The sequence below is a fragment of the Pseudonaja textilis genome, chromosome 4 (assembly GCF_049901715.1).
Source record: "Pseudonaja textilis isolate UNSWEBS1 chromosome 4, rPseTex1.2, whole genome shotgun sequence".
NCBI lineage: Eukaryota > Metazoa > Chordata > Lepidosauria > Squamata > Elapidae > Pseudonaja > Pseudonaja textilis.
The window spans coordinates 19,819,598-19,838,790 of record NC_141993.1 but is presented as its reverse complement, the minus strand read 5'-3'; the positions used below and the strand labels follow the sequence as shown (position 1 = coordinate 19,838,790).

At 38.3% G+C, this 19,193-nt stretch overlaps 1 protein-coding gene across 2 annotated transcripts in view; it reads right to left on the bottom strand.

Moving 5' to 3' along the window:
• Positions 1-165: 165 nt before the first annotated feature.
• The window catches only part of FAM149B1 (family with sequence similarity 149 member B1), a 22,777-nt gene continuing 3,749 nt past the window's right edge, over positions 166-19,193 (bottom strand). Inside the window, exons 3-15 of one of the 2 annotated variants that reach the window (XM_026713561.2) lie at positions 18,574-18,694; positions 17,331-17,470; positions 16,398-16,517; positions 13,313-13,480; positions 12,673-12,860; positions 10,019-10,152; positions 9,114-9,226; positions 6,114-6,338; positions 3,697-3,814; positions 2,844-2,969; positions 2,092-2,173; positions 1,858-1,989; positions 166-1,267 (exon numbers count right to left, since the gene is read on the bottom strand). In XM_026713561.2, the coding sequence (XP_026569346.1) occupies positions 1,197-1,267; positions 1,858-1,989; positions 2,092-2,173; positions 2,844-2,969; positions 3,697-3,814; positions 6,114-6,338; positions 9,114-9,226; positions 10,019-10,152; positions 12,673-12,860; positions 13,313-13,480; positions 16,398-16,517; positions 17,331-17,470; positions 18,574-18,694 (1,738 nt within the window). In that variant the 3' untranslated portion in view covers positions 166-1,196. The remainder of the gene's footprint in view (positions 1,268-1,857; positions 1,990-2,091; positions 2,174-2,843; positions 2,970-3,696; positions 3,815-6,113; positions 6,339-9,113; positions 9,227-10,018; positions 10,153-12,672; positions 12,861-13,312; positions 13,481-16,397; positions 16,518-17,330; positions 17,471-18,573; positions 18,695-19,193) is intronic. The other variant, XM_026713562.2, reaches the window with a different exon arrangement.

Sequence of the window (19,193 nt, the reverse complement as noted above, 5' to 3'; positions counted from 1 at the left end):
TAAAACTACATAGCATACTTACCCACCTTGAGCTCTTTGATGGAGGACAAAACAAAGAATGAAAAATGTAAAAGTATTCTGGAAATTCATATTTCTGTTTCTAATTTCGACCACTTTTAAATCCAGGAAGTAGGCCCCAACCGTGATATTTAATTTCAACTCAAATACAGTCTAGAAAATGCTTTTATTTGCATACAAAATAGTCTCCATTTTACAACGTAATAATCTTGTTTCTTTTATGTCTCACATGGTATCAGGGAAAATGCAGTTACCTTTATTTTATACATAGCTTCATCAGTTAATGGCTGGCATTTACTAGTTCATCTTACTAGTTCATCTCTGTTGAATTACATTGAAATTATGTTAGACATTAAACACAATATTCAGGTTGCTATGCTTTTATCTATTGTAATACCTCACCGGGCTTGACTCCTCCAAAATGTAGGAAGTATTTTGTCTTCCCAATGAGAAAACCTTAAACAGTTAAATCTGAGTACATGGTGAAAAGGTTTCTTAAAAGTTTTCATCAAAAATTTTCACTTACTTAAAAAAGATATTATGTATTGACTACAGTTGAAGAATATACAACTAAAGTGGTGCTTTACAATCTTAGCCAAAGTTAGCATGGTTAAAAAGTGGTTAAACATGTATGGATTTAATTGGGAAATAATGGTATCCTGAATTTAAATACATAAATGAATTCAAATATATTGCGTTTAATCCTCTGTTTAATCCTTTCAAATACCAATTTTTTCAAAATATGTCAATTAGCAATGTCAACCTTCAACTGTTTAAACATTTAAGGGAAACTACTGGAGGTGCAGGCCAAGCAATAATCCAATTTAATATCATTATAAATAATGCTAAACATATTGCTATTAAGTATCAGTAACTAGCAAGTCTTTGAATCTTAACCAGTACTGCATTCTTCAGCCAGACATTTTTGTAACGGAACATACCAACAGCATGATAGCGGAGTTCCACAGAAGGCAAACTTTTAATGCTCCATCAAAACAAGTTTCTGCTGGCACAAAATTCTCATACAACCACGTAGTCTTTGGCAGTTGTTATACAAAAATAAGACTTTTCTAAAGAAAAACGTTAAATTTCTTCTGTAAACGAATTTGATATTGCTGTCGTTGAATACTGCTTTTAAAAGCTTCCGTAGATTCTCCCTCGTCTTGGAGACGGATGGCTTACAATCCCTGTTTATTTCGTGATCCAGCTCGGCTGTGAGTTCCTACAGAACCATATAACTGAAGACCTACTAAGCAAGAATGAGATAAGGCTTGAAAGCAACTATACAATTCAAGTCTACTTTGTTTCCTGTAAAAAAACATGATTGCCAGAAAGACATCAAGACAATAAACCTGTTGTACATTTTTCAAGCGTGCACCTGTATCAGCCTTTGGCACAAGTCTTGCGTGAACCAAGTTCATCTACAAAACTACACCGCTGTGTTTTGTCTAGAATTGAAACCAGAACTAGTTGCATTTGAATAAGAATCATTTCCGAAAGTGACTGAGCTAAGTCTACTTATCTTCTGTCTGGTTTTTTTATTTGTATGTGGCACAACATAACCCAGCAGGATAGGTTACAATTTGTCTTTTTTGAAATTGCTGTGATACAATCTGGTGGCTACCTACCCTCTTTTGTTAAACTGACTGAATAAACTGAACAAGAACAAACCCTGCCACGTATCCTGAACGAGATTTAAAATGTTATTCCGGCTTAAGAAATAAACTTTAGGCAAAAACGACAAAACTCATTTCAGAAAAAGATGCCAAATATTCTTTTTTTATGGCTTGCAACCAAACAGATGATGTACATTCTCAAATCGGTTCCTCTACTTCTTACCCAGAGGGGGATGATCGTTATCTTCCTCATCTTCATCAAGAAAATGACCAAGAGGCTGGTGGTGGAAAGAATTAATGTAGGAAGAGCTAGATATCCCTAAACTGGTTCCCATGACACCTACGTTGACAGGATCTGTAGAATAATAAAGATTCCAGCGTTGAAGTCGCTTTGTGTTACTCGCTCTACATGTTAAGCAGTCAATTTTTTTAAAAAAGTGTTCAATTATCAATGTACCTGTACCAGCAGATCCTTTATTATTTCGTGTCTGATTAGCATAATCAATAACTGTGCAAGAACGACGGTATTGTGTTTCTGCCTAAAGGGTTCAAATAAAATTATTGCATCAGGTCCTGGATCAAATCACACAAATACAAAATATTCAGCAGAATTTTCATGGTTCCAACCCATCCTAAATGCAACTTTAGTGTGCACCCAAATAGTCTCCAGATTACCCTCTGAAGAGAACACATACTGGTATTTCTTTGGATGCAAACAAATCTCTCTGCTTGATCTGGAACTTTTCCTGTTAAGGTGGCATTCAGAGATATACAGGTAGTTGTCAACTTACAACAGTTCATTTAATGACTGTTCAAAGTTACAACGGCACTTGAAAAAGTGACTTGTGACAGTTTTTTTCACGCTTATGACTGTTGTAGCATCCTAGTGGTCACATGATCAAAATTCAGAAGCTCAGCAACTGACTCATACTTATGACGGGAAGATGGATTCACTTAACAACTAATTGGCTGACTTAAGACCTGCAGTGATTCGCTTATCAACTGGAAAGTCATAAAATGTGGAGAAACTCACTTAGCAACAGAAATTTTGGGCTCAATTGTGGTCACAAGTTGAGAACGGCCTGTACTTGCATTACATATTGCACATATTCTCCCTTCAGACCTCCAACAACCTATACACTTTGGCAATTTCCTGAGAGGTCCCCAAAAGAAGGAATTCTGTACAAATGCAATTTAGTTACACCTTACCCAAAATGCATGCGATGTATTAGGCCTGGAAAAACTCTCAGGTAATAAAAATCTCTCATGAACTGGTTGATGGCTGACATCATCTGCTACTGCACTTCGAGCCCGGTTAACATTTACCCGGGATTTCTGCAACACAAAGAGAAAAACACGAAGGTTTTATATCCAAAAAAGCTCTTTGAAAAAATGGGACATAAGCAACAAATATATGCAAATATATGCTTGGAGTTATTTAGTGCAGCTTTCTTCCCAATTCCCTCAGTTTGGATTTAACTCCAAATATAGAATTTGGGATGTAGATGCTGTGATTATTTTTGCCCAGGTTCAGTGATGCCTACAAAATTTAGTAGTGTTATCTAAGGGATTATTGTAGTTCCACATAAAGGGAAAAGTTGGAAGTGTCTGTACATATAATACAAGAAATATAAGTGTCATGAATTACAACAATCAGCCTTACAGGACCGCTGAGTTGAACTCCACCTAATTCACAAATAAGACCAATATTGTTCAGTTTCTAAATCAGGGATGTCAAATTCAAGTCCCGCGGGCTGGATATGGACTACGCGGTGCTTAAATCTGGCCTGTGAGGAAATAGCAAAGGACCAGCCCGCAGTGCCTCAGGCAGCAAAAAAAGGGGCATTGGGGGACAGAGTGCAGCCCCCGTGGCCCGTTTTTGGCCTGGACGGCCTCCCACAATTTTGCCACCCAAAATGGGAGGGGGGCATTAAATGAAAACCTTTAATTTAAAACTAAAAAATGATTTTTAAAATTATATCTAGATCTATCTATCTATATATATCTCACAGATAATTTACAGGGGTAGTAGGAAACTTTTTTTAAAAAGCAGTTGACTCACCGTTTGCTTTTGGGATACTATGTGTTCTGTTCCTTCTATGGTACTAATAGGAGGCAGGAGATTATTTCTGCTTAATGGCATCGGAGAAGGTGATGACAGCTGCTCATTTGCAGCAGAGCTGGAAAAAAAAAGCCAGCAGTTCTTACAAACTGTCCAATTCCATTAGAAATGGTAAAGCTGACATGAACTTCTTTAAAGGACAAAATCGAGAATCGAAGGCCTTGCAAGTTGAAGTAGTGTTTGCCTGATGTTGGCCTGGGAAAAGTTGAGACTAAGCAAGCATTGAACTTCTCATTAGGTGCCTTTCAGTGGAGATGAGAAACAGATCTTGTTATATTTATGAAATTGGCTCGCCACCCATCTCTTATGAAACAACTCTCGGTATCATGATTTTACCAGGATTTCTTTCTGGTATTTCATTAAATCGTAATTTTAAATAGTCATAACCAATTTCCCCCCTAACTTAAGAACAACATTGCTTGTAACAATAATCTGCAACAGTGGCAACTTTTAAGAGGTGTGTAGTTTGAGAGACATGGGCAGTTTAGAAACATGAAATACAAGTGAATAAATAAAATTAAGTTGCTGAAGTTGAAAAACACAGATTTACAGGAAACTGAAAAACCCTCTCTTTTGACTTTCATAACTGAGGGGATGGTTTTACTTATTTGCTTTCCATCATGCCCTTTGCTCGGAAGTTGATATGCACAGCACTTCCTCCTCCTAATTTTCTGCAAATTAACAATCCGGTGTGATATGTTACGCTGAAAAAAAGAGACTCAACTAAAGTCTCCAAGTGAACCTCTGTAGGTCACCCAGGTACTTTTGCAATTCACTTCCAAATGTTCCCTTTTTATACCGGAATGTATCTGTTTCAAATATATACAAGACTGTTCAATGCACCTGGATGAAGTCTAATTAGTCCTCCATCCTTATGTTGCCTGAAAGAAGTACCATAATCCAGATGCAAAAAAAACAGGCAAATTTAATAAAAGGGAGATACACTTTGCCTCTGAAGTCTACAGCATCATAACACGGGGCTGAATATCTATGGAGAGTCTCAGTCATTCCAGGTCATGGTTGACCCAAACAGGAGCTTTTTCAAGGGGCAACTGGACTTTCTAGTATTTCTTTGAAGATGTTTTGCTTCTCATCCAAGAAGCATCGTCAGCTTCTTGGTCGGGAATGGAAGGGTTTAGACTGCTTGTAGATAGCTGGTCATTTGCATTCTTTTAGTGGGTTGTTGAGGCCACCTGGAGATTTGTGTCATGTCAGTAGTGCAAATGGGTTCAATGACTCTCTCAAAGGATGCAAATGACCAGCTGTCTGCAAGGAGTATAAATCCTTCCGTTCCCCACCATCCAGTCCGAGCTGAAGAAGCTTCTTGGATGAGAAGCAAAGGAAAGTCCAGGTGCCTTTTGAAAAAGCACCTCTGGGACATGGGGCTGAATATGCCTGACACGGCAAGCATTCAACGCAGTGTTTTCAACTCTAATTGAAATTTGTTCCAAGCTTTTGTAACAGTATCACCTTCTTTAGCGTTTGGCATTTATCTACCCAATGAGCAGATGGCGTGAATACGCTCCAGAAGTCATTCACCATTGTATCCAAATTGCAATGGGGTCGTATATACAGTATAATACTTCTAGATCCGTACCGGATTACTAAAAGAAATTATCACTGTTCTCTCTGAGTCTGGAGAATGAAAGATAATGTGGTTGCTGCAACTGATTAAGGTTTAAGCAGCTAATTTATTTCTATAAGCTGCCCAGAGTCACTGTAAGTTGGGTAGCCATATAAATTTTCTTAATAAAAAAAGTTTTAGAACAAAACATTGGACGAGCAGAAGTATTATGTGGGGCAATCAAGATAAAACCCAATCAGATTTTATTCTTAATGGTATTATAAAAATAATAGTAATTTAATTCTAATTGCACAATACTTGCAATCTGGGATACTTTGTAGGTAGGTTAGCTTACAATTTTACTTTTATATTTGGTTTCTAAATAACTTTAGGAAAAGTATTTTGTGCCATTTAACCCCATTTCTGACTTAATAACACCAATTTCCCATGATTGCAGATCCCCCCCGGCTCCTTTTACAGAAAAGGGGCAAGTTACATTCACTTCTCCCCTTTTCCGCTCTCCCTCCCTTTCCCCCCCTCTCATATTTTATTGTTCATCTACACTGTTTTCGATTTACACACATTTTAGTTCCACATCTTTTTAAAATGATTTTTAAAAGCTTTTAGTTATCGTTGGTGGTGTTTTGGCTATTTGGTTGTGTCATTTTTATTTTATTTTTTGGTCTGGTAACTCCGAGTCATGTATGTGAGACAGGTGGCTCTGTGAATTTACCAAATCGGTCAACAAATGGCCAGAAGGAAGGAATTCAGGTCATCTTATAGGTCAACCTACAGTCGAGTTCCCCTGATGACATCATCCAAGGGTCGTGGGGTTCCTGAGCGAGAAAGGCTGGCATTGATAGGATGCAGGGTACGTGGCGGGGGGTTACGCCTCCTCGCCGACTGTGCACAGTAGGACAGAGAAGATGCACTGAGCTCAAGGGGACGGTTTGGCCGAGCTCTGGTTGACAAGATAGAACTGGATCCTGGTCTCATAAGCATTCTTTCGTCGTAGTCTCTAAAACCAAGAGAGGGATAAAAGGCATAAGAAGAAGGCGTTGAACTATCAATCACCTTTTACAGCATTTGGGTCAACTGTCTAGAGAGAGGGAGAAAACAGTATTATCATTACAAATGAATTATCTTGCTCCCCCATAAAGCAGGGGTCCCCAACGCCCAGGCTGTGCTCCACTAGTGGGCCATGGCCTATTCGGAATTGGGCTGTGTGAGAGGCTGGCCGGAGGACGTGTGCATGCAGCTCAACTTGTGCGTGTGCGGGCCAGCCCACTACTCGTGCAAATTGAACTGTGTGCATGCCAGTGGTGGGATACAAATTTTTTTACTACTGGTTCTGTGGGTGTGGCTAGGTGGACGTGGTCATGTGATTGGGTGGGCGTGGCTTATTTTTGCAGCACCACCCCCACCCCATTTTTGGGGGCCTTCCTGGCCTCAGGGGAGCCTCTGGGTGGGGCACTTTTGCTCCCAGACTCCCGCGGGGCTCAGGAAGGGGGGGAAAAAAGCAGAGGAGGGGCACGTAGCACCCCTCCACACTCCATTTTGGGGCCTTCCTGGCCTCAGAGGAGCTTCTGGGGGGGGGGCGTTTTTGCTCCCAGGAAGTCAAAAAATTGAGGGGGGGGCTGCACCCTCTTCCTCCATTTTTTGCCTTCCTGGTCTCAGGGAAACCTCCTGGGTGAAGCAGTAAGAAGCGAGGGAAATCCCGGCACAGCTGCGAACAGCTGATTGTTGGGAGGTTAAAAAGAAAAAAGAAATATCTTAAGGAGTGACTGGGCGGGTGAGTATTGGTCAGACGGGGTGAGTGAACATCGGGCGATCGGGTGGGCGGAGCAAGCAACCACACCAAATCCTTGCTACCAGTTTGCCCAAACCGATGCGAACTGGCTGAATACCACCACTGGCGCCAGCCCACTATTCACACAGCCCAGTTCCCCTCTCTCACACACATGCCCCCAGCTGGGCCATCAAGCCACAAAGGTTGGGGACTGTTGCCACAAAGCACACAGATATAAACTGCTGATAAGTGCAGCTCCTTTCCCAACTAAGACTGTATTAAAAGCAAAATAATGTTAATGAAAGCCTATTCTGGCTTAACTGACATGGCACCAAACAACCCTATTAAATAAGACACTTAAAATTAGTAAAGATATTATTGATAAATAAGTAGCTACTCATATAAATTGTTTATACAGCAAAAAAACTGTGTTTGTTCCACAGGTTTGCTTAAGAAAAAGCACTCTGCTCCTAGCCAGGAGGGGGAAATATTATTTCCACCAACACTGAATGGATATCTACAAGAATTGTACAGATACTCATTTTTATAAAGCTGAGGTAAGTTTATTTATTATGTCTGATATCTTCTACTTTCAGCTTTGTGAGACTGAATGGTAGTATACATTGTTTACGGTTTCTGTACTATGACATGCCAAATAGCAAAGCCTATCTGATAAAGGAGAATATTTGTAGCTGAGGGTTGACATGAGAGATCCTTGGTGCGCTCTGAGCTTGCTTTTTTATTGTTAATGTCTATGTATCAATATCAACAACATCTGTAAATTATGCAAAAGAGACCCTCACCCAGCCCAAAAAGGAACAAAAAGACCCAACCACTCTCCACCAGCAATCAGCACCCAGATCAGCATAGATTAACTCCAAGGTTAATACATCAGACCAACAATCAAGTAAACAACACCCCAATCAAGAAACTACCCAAGAAGCCAACAGCAAACAAACCAAACAAGCAACCTCTAAGACCACCCTCACCAAGAGGCAAGCCACAGGAACATAAACCGACAGCAAACTGCACTCCTTACTAACACGGATGATGTTACCTAGTTTGGTAATAAAAAATCTACAAGAAAACAAGCAAACTCAGAGAGCACCAAGGACCCCTCAAACCTATCTGATCTTGGCTGATCCTAAAGCTAAGCAACATCAGACCTATAGCTGGAATTTAGAGGGAAGATCTGCAAGAAATGACACCGTAGAAGACAACCCTGTTAACTCCACTCCGTATAAGAAAATTGTATGGACACGTCCATATAGGCACCAGCAACTAAGCCCACGCTATCTTACAGAATTTTATTCTTGTATTTAAATTTTAGCTCCTGTCAGTTATAAACATCTAATTTATATTTAAGGATACCAATTTGATAATGTAATAAATTGTGCATTTAAACTAAAAACAACTCACATCCTTACTGGTTTAATACAATCTAATATAAAAAAGGCATTAAAGTTTTGTTGTTGTTGTTGCGAAGTCGTGTTCAACCCCGTGGACAACGTTCCTCCAGGCCTTCCTGTCCTCTACCATCTTCTGGAGTCCATTTAAGCTCACGCCAACTGCTTCAGCGACTCCATCCAGCCATTTCATTCTCTGACGTCCCCTTCTTCTTTTGCCCTCAATCGTTCCCAGCATTAGGCTCTTCTCCAGTGAGTCCTTCCTGCTCATTAGGTGGCCAAAGTATTTGAGTTTTATCTTCAGGATCTGGCCTTCTAAAGAGCAGTCAGGGTTGATCTCCTCTAGGACAGACCAGTTTGATCGCCTTGCAGTCCAAGGGACTCGTAGGAGTCTTCTCCAGCACCATAGTTCAAAGGCCTCAATTCTTTGGTGCTCAGCCTTTCTTAGGTTCCAATTTTCACAGCATTAAAATTATACACATTTTAACTAGTTATCTGACTAATTATTTGCAGAAGTATTCTGTTTCCAAAGTTACAAGAAGAAGAAAAAACATGAATCCAACTTTACACAGAACAAACAAATTTTGTACATTCTTACAATATTTTGTCCATCAAGGGCAAGTTCCTCGGATGTAAGGGAATCCCATGAATAACCATCAAGCCATTCAAGTTACGTTGGGGGCCAGCATTTGTACCTTGAGAAACATTTACCTGTAGATGAGAAGAAATTAAATTAGGTCATAATTAAACAACAACAAATAGTTAATTCACAATAATTCATTCCCAATGGCCATTTCTACTAAAAAGAGTAAGAAAAGAGAATGTTATTTTCTATAGTTGTAAAGGAACTGTTCCCAATTATTATGCAATAAATCATGTATAGAGAAAATGCTTTAATTTTGGACACAATTAAGTAAATGTAATATCAATGACTAATTTTAAGCTCAGTTTTTTATGCCACCTTTGTAAGTAGATATTCACAACAACACTGTTAAATTCTACTCTTTTTTAAGTACTATTAACTCATTCCCAAGCAATGGGTATCTGATGAGCAACTGGGGCTGGCTGGATCTGCCTTTTATGTACCGTACATATGATAAGTTATACAAGAGGATTATATAGAAAATGAAAGAGAGAAAAAGGAACGAAACTGAATTAAACAGATGAAACCCAAACTAAACCACTAATTCAGTATTATTGCAGAATGTGGAGTGAGAATCAGAATATATTTTAAAAATTCAAAGAGATTAATTCAGTTAACTTTAAAGAAATCACATTCCTTGCTGATCTCTGTTAAGCTGAGTAGAATCAACATTAACATCTTCTATGCTTAATTAAAACCTCATAAAATATTTTCAAAGAAACTGAATGCTTAATGTTCCAACTCCAATCCCCTCAAAATATAAAAAGGAACATTTGCAGAAAAAAAGATTTCTAAAAGGTGTGATAATACATGACAAAAAAAACATTTTGGAAGGACAGTTGATCAAGTATTAAACTTACCAGATTTGAAGGGATCGAGGGCATCTTGGTTTGTGGCATCCGAGGTAATACCAAAGGCATAGGTTCAAACTGCATAAAAGGACTTCCAGAATCTGTCCTGTTTGCTTCTACAGAAATGACATTCTTCCCATCATCTACCAATATCCCAAAGAAATGACAAGAAGCTTTATTTGACCAAGATCCTTATAGGCAGATACTAAAAAACCTACAGCCTACTTTCTCTCATAATTGCTTAAAGAGCTATAGCAATACTTGGTTAACACTTGAAAATACTTGATAATTGAACAAGTATCAATAGATTAAAGAAATCAAATGTAGCACAGTATTCTTGCCAAATTTGATTAAGAACCATTCATGCAGTAACTATTTTTAACATGGTTTTTTTTCCCCAAAGCCCATAATTATGAGAAGTTCCACACACAGCTGCTTATGAAAGGAAATAAGATCTCACGAGTTGCAACACAGGTTGTTTCTCATATTTTAAGCATCTAATCCTGTCGTTTGTCGAAGCAGATAGGGGTGTGCACTAAATGGAATCTGTGTTTTCTTTCAACTCACAAACAAATGCTACCCTGCCTTGTGAAACATCTTCAAAGGAAAATACACAGACAGTTCTAATCCAATAATAAAAGTTTATATAAGAACGGAATATAAATAAAATGAATTTGTCAAACGTGGCCTAAAATATTGATACTAAGCATTATTAGAGTTAGGAAAGTGCCAAACATCAAAAAGCCCAATACTATTTTAACACACGTTTGAACACTGTCAAATACATACCTTTTGCTATGCCCAAACAATATGTTATATTATATATTACAGGTCCATGTCATATTACAAAGCACATAATTACTAATGCTGTATCTCAGGAACAGAAGAAAAACTGTATAATTATCTATTGGGTGTTAAATTGGAAGCAGAGCAAGTGAAGGAGACGATGATAGCGTGGACAAAAAATTTTGGCTATACGATAAAATTAGATAAATGGCGGAAACTTTGGGATAGAAATTATAAATTAACAATGTCAACGGCATATAAAGACAAGTTATATAAGAGGTTTTATAGATGGCATTTTGTGCCAGCAAGACTGGCAAAGATGTTTAAGGATAAATCAGCTAAATTTTGGAAATGTCACTAGACACCCAGAACATATTGCCACATGTGGTGGACGTGTACTGAAGCTAAGAGATTTTGGACAAAAATACATATGTGATTGGAAAAGATGATAAAACAACATATAGATCTAAAACCTGAAATATTTTTTGTTAAGGATGATACCTGAAAGTTATAGTAAAGAAAAGATATATTTAATTATTCATGTATTAACTGCAGCTAGAAAAGTATTTGCTCAAAACTGGAAAAGTGAAAAGATTCCAGTAGAAGAGAATGTGATTAGGAAAATATTAGAATGTGCAGAAATGAATAGGTCAACACTGGCAATTCAAGGAAAAGAACTGAATATTATATGAAATGGGAATCATTTTATCAATGGTTGGAAAAGAAAAATGGAAATTAGAAATTAAATATATGAACACAGATGATAGATAGATAATATATGTAGAGAGAACATATATGAATATAGAAGGAAAGGAATTGGTTACAATGATAAGATAAATTATGTATACTAGTTCAAACTAAGAATGTAATGTAATTGTTGTTATGATAAAGAAATTGTATTAACTACAAATACAGATAATCAGAGTTGGAAGGGACCTTGTAGGTCATCTAGTCCAACCCCCCGCCCAAGCAGGAGACCCTACACCATTTCTGACAAATGACAGTCCAATCTCTTCTTGAAAGTCTCAAGTGATGAAGCTTCCACAACTTCCAAGGGCAAGCTGTTCCATTGGTTGATTATTCTCCCTGTCAGAAAGTTTCTCCTTTTTTCCAGGTTAAATCTCTCCTTGTTCAGTTTCCATCCATTATTCCTTGTCTGGCCTACAGGAGCTTTAGAAAATAGCTTGACCCACTCTTCCCTGTGGCAGCCCCTCAAATATTGGAAGACCGCTATCATGTCTCCCCTGGTCCTTCTCTTTACTAGACTAGCCAAGCCCAGTTCCTGCAACCGTTCGTTGTATGTTTTAGCCTCCAGTCCCCTAATCATCCTGGTTGCTCTTCTCTGTACTTTTTCTAGAGCCTCAACATCTTTTTTATAATGTGGTGACCAAAACTGGATGCAGTACTCTAGGTGTGGTCTTACTAAGGCTTTATAGAGTTGTATTAGTACCTCACTTGATCTTGATTATATCCCTCTGTTAATGCAACTTAGGATTGCATTAGCTTTTTTGGCTGCGGCTGCACACTGCTGGCTTATATTTAGCTGGTTGTCCACTAAGACTCCAAGATCCCTCATATTATGCACAAGATATTTGTATCCAGATGACACACCGTACAAAGAAAAGATGGAATGTTTGTTAAATAAAATAAAAAAGTTTATTTAAAAAATTACTAATGCTAATATCTGTATTAAAATTATTTGGGGGGGAAAGAGTTTTTAGAAGAGGCATCCATTTTACCAGGGGTGTCCAAGCTTGGCAACTTGAAGATTCGTGGACTTCAACTCCCAGAATTCCCCAGCCAGGCAGGCTTCTTCAAGTTGCCAAGCTTGGGCACCCCCTGCATTATATAGACAGAAGTGCAGCCTAAAGACAAACCTGAGGATGGACCTTCCCAATGTCTGCAGATCAGCTGCTCCATGTAGCCCAAGACTTCGCTCCACACATCGTCAAATACGAAGGAAAGGACTGCATCTCTCATGCAGCACGATGGTGAGATTGGAGGAAACCCTAATTTCCGTCTAGCTGGTGAAAGCCCCATTTTCCATTCGTGCATTTCTTCTTCCCTTTGAAAAAAGCATGTAAACATTACAGCTGCTCAGTACTTAAAAGTGTCGACCAACAGCTTCTCACAGAGCTTCATCTTATCTGCCGAACTGGGATTTGGAAACAGAAATTGGAGAACAACTATTAGAGCTCTTCTCCACTTTATAGGAGGAACTGAACCATCTGATTGAGCTCCTGCCTTTATCAGCCTCTCCTGCTGTTAGGGCATCTCTGATGGGAGAAGAGCAAGTCAAGCAATCACCAAAGGCATTCACAACAGGCTTTGCTGCTGGATAATATCTGCTGCCCCTTACCATCCAATCAAAACTAAAAAAAACAAAAAATCTTACAGGCTTACACTGTTTATACTAAAAAGATACAATAGATCTTTTTATTGTTATGAAGAAACATAAAACTCTAGGTCATTATAAAGTCACTAAATATGTTGTTGTGAAATGTATCCAATACCTACACATCTCTGCGGTCAAATGCTAAGTACTCCTCCATTATTCCTTCAGAGATAATCACGGTATCTTCCAGTTCTTCAGTCTCAAAGATCTTCAGCTCAGAGATTTTTGAAAAGTTGTCTTCTTTACCAAGAGAAACAGAAAGGGGAACCTTTTTGCCCCAGATGGTAAACCTGAACAACAAACAAGGCTTTTTAATGTCAATAATAAAGTTGGCTTCCTTCTCTTTAAGATTAAATGTGCACAGAATCTGTTGCTTGTTTGTACTTAAATTTTTATACCCTGCTTTGTTTGTAGAACAAGGCATTCAAGCAGCTTACAGGTTAAAAAATATCGTCTTTGCGTACTCTGTCACAACTTTAAACTTGAGGCAATAGAAAAAAAGGAAGAAGAGCAGAAAATTCTATACAGTGTATCTACTTCAATGCGGGCACCACATAATTAGTTTCTAAAATAAGTAAAAGATTGTAGTTCCATAGAGTTTTTTTAAAACAAAAGTCAAGGTACAGGTCATCCTCATTCAGCAACTGCCTTGGATAGTGACTATTCATAAATGACAGTAATAAATGATAATAAAGATCTCATTTTCCAATCAATAGCATGCATTTATGACAATAAAAGACTTCAGTGTGAAACTAATTAAGATCTGGTCAGTTTCAAGCAGCAGATTCCAAGGGACAGTTCTAATCAACTAATATTAAGGTAAAAGGGCTGAATTTGTTAACTTGAGGTTATCGCTTTTTTATGGAAGTGCTGTATTGCAGAGAAAAGCAGCTCAGGTACAGATAACTTGCTTAAGCAATCTTTCTGTCCTGTGAGAGGCAGCAACAATAGTGGAAAAAATGGGTCAGGCGCATGACACAGAAAACTAATTGGCAGCAACTAGTAATCTTTGCAGTCTTCCTGTCATGTGGCTTGCTTAGTGACCATGTCACTTAGAGACCATTTTGCTGGCACCAACTGCAATCACGAAATGAGCACTACTTCTACACAAAAGCCTGCAGTATTAAGAATTCTGTATGACTAAATCCTGAATGGGATACAGAGAATGGAATCTGTTTATATTCTTCTCACATACGGAAGATCTTACTTCTCCCTTTCTAACTGTACTGGAGAAGTGGAATCTTAGAAGCAGTCATAATATGAAAGTAGAAAAAATATATGCCTAACCAATAAAAAAGAACATCTGTAGTTCAGGGTTGAAATGAGGGATCCTTGGCATTCTCTGAGCTTGGCTGTTTTCTTACAGACGTTTTGTTACCCAAACTAGGTAACCTCATCAGTGCTAGTGAGGAGTGGGGTTTGTGCTCAGTTTATATTCTAGTGGCTTGCCCTGTCACTGTAAGTGACGGTTGTCTTAGAGGTTCTTTGGTTGGGCTGTTTACTGTTGGCTTGCTTGGCCAACTAAAGCCCTTCAAAACATCCTAAGCAAACCAAAGACCCACCAGTCACAGAAAAAAAAACCAGGAGTTATTGACAACATACAGTGTAATGATTGCAACAGCTACTACATAGGAGAAACAGGCAGAAGACTGGCAGAATGCATCCTTGAACACCAACTAGCAGTCAGAAGACATGATGAAACCTTTGATTTCAATAGGGAAATTGTGACCATCCTAGACCAGGCGAAGTTCAAAAATGCTAGGGAATTTCTAGGAGCCCTGCACTCTGACAAATTAGCCATCAATAGACACATAGATAGAAATAATGTCTACGTACTATGCAAAAGAGAATCAACAAGTCAAAAAGAGAACAAAAAGATCAAAACATCTTCCCACCAACAATCAGCACTCAGATGAGCTCAGATTAACTCCAAGATTAACATTACACCAAGTAAACAACACCCTTATCAAGAACCTGCCAAACAAGCCAACAGTAAACAGCTCAACCCAAGAATTTCTAAAACCTCTCTCACTAACACTGACAGGGCAAGCCACTAGAATATAAACTGAGAGTAAACCCCACTCTTTATGAGCATTAGTGATGCTACCTAGTTTAGGTAAAGAAACATCTGCAAGAAAACCACCAAGCTCAGAAACCAAGGACTCCTCATATTCATAACCTTTTTTGAAAATATTGGACCTCTGGATGTACAGATTCAATTCAATATCACCCTCAAAATACTTTCACCATCCTTAGTCCAACTTTATACTCTCCCTTCCTCAGATGTAGTTTTCTTAATTTATCTAATTAAGATAAATAAACAGACTGCCCAAATTTCTGCCGAGATTGAAATAATTATTCTGAGTCAGAATAATTGGTGGTTACAATGCTGAACCTTCATTAATTCATTAGGTTGTATACATGGTTTCTATATTATTGTATATATGACATTTAATTATCCATTGGCATGGTAACAACTACCAATCTATCAATATTTGAGTTATTGAGTCAAAGAGCCACAGTGGCACAGCGGTTAGAGTGCAGTACTGCAAGCTACTCCTACTGCAATTTGGCAGATCGAATCCCACCAGGCTCAAGGCTGACTCAGCCTTCCATCCTTCCGAGGTGGGTAAAATGAGGACCCAGATTGTTGGGGGGCAATATGCTGACTCTGTAAACTGCTTAGAGTGGGCTGTAAAGCACTGTAAAGCGGTATATAAGTCTAAGTGCTACTGCTATTATTGTCCAGAGCTCAGATCTAAACAGAAAATTAAGCAGTAGCTTTTTCCCTCTGAGCAGCAACTTGTAAAAAGTTAACTGAATCTTTTTTTTTTTTTTCATGTAGCTTCTAGTGAAATTATCTCCAATTTCAAAACTTCTACTATAGAAAGTAGGCACAAAGACCTTTCCTGGTTTTGTAGAGCCAGACCAATAATGTCAATGCTTCTTGGGAATATACCTTGTACACGGAAGAAATGCATTATTAATGCTACAGCTGTTTACTTAACAAAAAACAACAACAGCCCCGGTTTGTACAGAAAACTTCTCAAGATAGAAATGGACTGAATGGTTGAATATTCACCTCTTAAAAGGAAAAGAAGGTTGTAATTTTAAAAAGGCCACTCTCTGCTGCAGTTGACAAGGGCTTAGTTGGTCAAAAACAATAACTGCAATCCTTGTGAAGAGTTAATGATTGCAGGCACTTACTCACTAGGATCTTTCTCTTGCATGGGACTCATGCCTGATGAAGTTAAAGTGCTGCACGCTGAACTAATGTACCATCCATAGCCTTCGTCACTTGGCATCATTATTTGCTTCCCCACAATCCTGATGTCAAAGAGAAAATTATGAAGTATGAATTGCTTTGAATAAACTTGTTAAACATGATCTGCTCTAAAAAAATTATACACGTATATTAGGCCAATCCTTGAACGCTACTCAACCCTCTGGAATTTCTTCCCACATATTGGTCATTAATACAATCAAGAGAGTTCAGAAATACTTTAAAAGAAAAGTCTTGCGTTTTTCTGCCCATAGCAGAACACCCTTATGCTACAATTCTTGAAATTCTTGATTTGGATAGTTTAGAACTGCAATGCTTGTGGCCAGACTTAGGTATGGAATACTAAATCGTACATAGTAATGCTTTACCTGTAAATGACATTTTTTTAAGCTTAATTGTCATGTCATCCATGTGAACAACAGCTCTAAACTGAATGTAAAGTGCTCTAAAGCAATTATAAACAAATTCCGTTCTTGTAACAGAGCTGTCAAAGTCTGGGATATCTTATCTGCTTCAGTTGTCTCAGTCATTATCTTTCAGAGTTTTAATTGTAAGTTAACCTCTGTGGTTAACCTCGCTCCATATTTAAGATGGCCCTAACAGGCATGCATAAATGCACTGGCACGCCTATAGACCCTGTTGCCTTTTTATTTTCTTTGTTTGAATTTGTAATTTTTGTTTGATAAATAAAATAAATGAATAAATAAAAATAAGCATGCCTCAAAAACATCCAGCAAGTATGCAGGGGTTGAAGTAGACAAAAAAACAGATTGCCTGCCATAATGGACAATACACACGTAAACAGAGTAACTCTTCAGTGCTCTAAAGTACGTAGTAGTCGTTTATATTTGAGATACCTGAGGTGAGGAAACCTCGACGTCCATTGTTCACATTCCTCCTCTAGGCTAACATATAAACATGGTTTTTGTTCATAAAGGAGCTCATCAATGTGCCTGAATATTTGCTGAACTTGCCGGGTAGCAGCCTTATCAAATTCCTAGGGGAGGAAAAGGCAAAAAAATTAGTTGGGAAGATATATGACATTAATCATGTTCTCAGAAGGCTTTTTTTCTTTACAATAGATAAAATTATTTTTTTATAAAGCTATGCAAAAACACTGATCCAAGAAATGAAATTAATTGCTTAGAAAATCCCGAAGAAACCCTCCCCAGGGATATCTAAAATAAAATCAACTAAAATAAACCAACGCATCCTAGGCTTAATAGAATCTTCAGGTTTACCAAATTAGAAAAAAATATTTAGAAGGAAATTGGATGAAAAATAAAACAATTACTCCTGGAAATTATAATAATTATCAAGGACATTGAATTCTGGTTTTGATTTTGTAAAACAGAAATATTTCAAAATTTGTAGAGGTTCTCTTATAAACTCATTCATAAGCTCATTCTTCAAGATCAAAATGTGAAAGCATACATCAATTCTTATGAGAGTCTAACCTTATTCAACCAAGTGTTATAATTCTACAAACCCCTGGGGTGTGTGTGTGTGTGATATCATTACAGGAGGTCTGCAAAGGCTTGAAGAAATGTTGTGATTTAATGAACAAGGACACACATCCAATTTTGCAGCTACTAAGATTGTTGGATGAGCAAGCACAAAAACAGCCAGGAAAGTGATTGAAGCCTGGGAAACAGCCCCGTCAGTCAATAGGAACGGTGATTTACCACCAGCCTATCAAGTACTTAGAAGTCGAGGGATGGGCATGACCGAGCAAACAACAGCGATTGACTTAAAAGCCAGCCATCTACACACCCTAATCAACATGTAAAAAGCCACATACAACAGGCACTGTAAATACCACACACAGAAGAGCAGACACTCTGTTAGAGAGAAGTTCCCTGATGGGCTCAAGAAAGAACCCGAAAGTTCTGGCCCCAGGGACTGACCCAGATTGGATCCTGTAACATTATCCTAAGGCCACGTATATCTACCTACATTCATTATGATTTAAAACGTGAGTTAAGTCATGGGGATCCATGGCCATGGTCTGTGGCCACAAAAGGCCTTTAAAGCGGGGTCTGTGGTAAAGAAAAGGTTGAGAACCACTGCTGTAATTTAAAGTCAAAGGACAATACTCACATCATAGCCCCAAGAAAAAACGGAACTGTCTTCAGTGGAGGTGCCTGTGAAGCTCTGACAAGCAGACCACGAGTTTGCATTGTCTGCTTGATAGTTTGACTCTTTTGTACTTTCAGACTCACTAAAGTGCATATTTTGGAGGGAAGAGAAAAAGGGTAAATCAATCTTGAGAGAAAGTAATATGCATACCGATGACTTAATTTTTCAAATGAAATTGTGTGTGTGTGTGTGCATTTGTTGTGTGTAAAATGTCAGATGCAAAGAGTCAGGATCACTGGTAAGGTTGCAACACAGATTTTTTTTCTCCCAAGCCTATACACAAGAATCTGGTCAACTAAAGTTTCAGCAGTTAAATTGGCATCAGAAAAGGATTAATGGAATTTGGGAGGACTGGACTTGAAGTGTGGGAATGCAACTAACTCTAAGCTAATGACTTGCTTACTTTCACACCACCACCCCGCCTCATTATATATCCACACACGTTTTATCTTTGTAAATGCCCAAAGTTCCTGACAGTGAGTTGGGCAGCCATATAAATTGAATGAAAAAAATGTTGTTCATGCTTCTGCTATATAATGTGTCTATTTAAAACTTATTTTGCTTTGTACAAATACTCATTG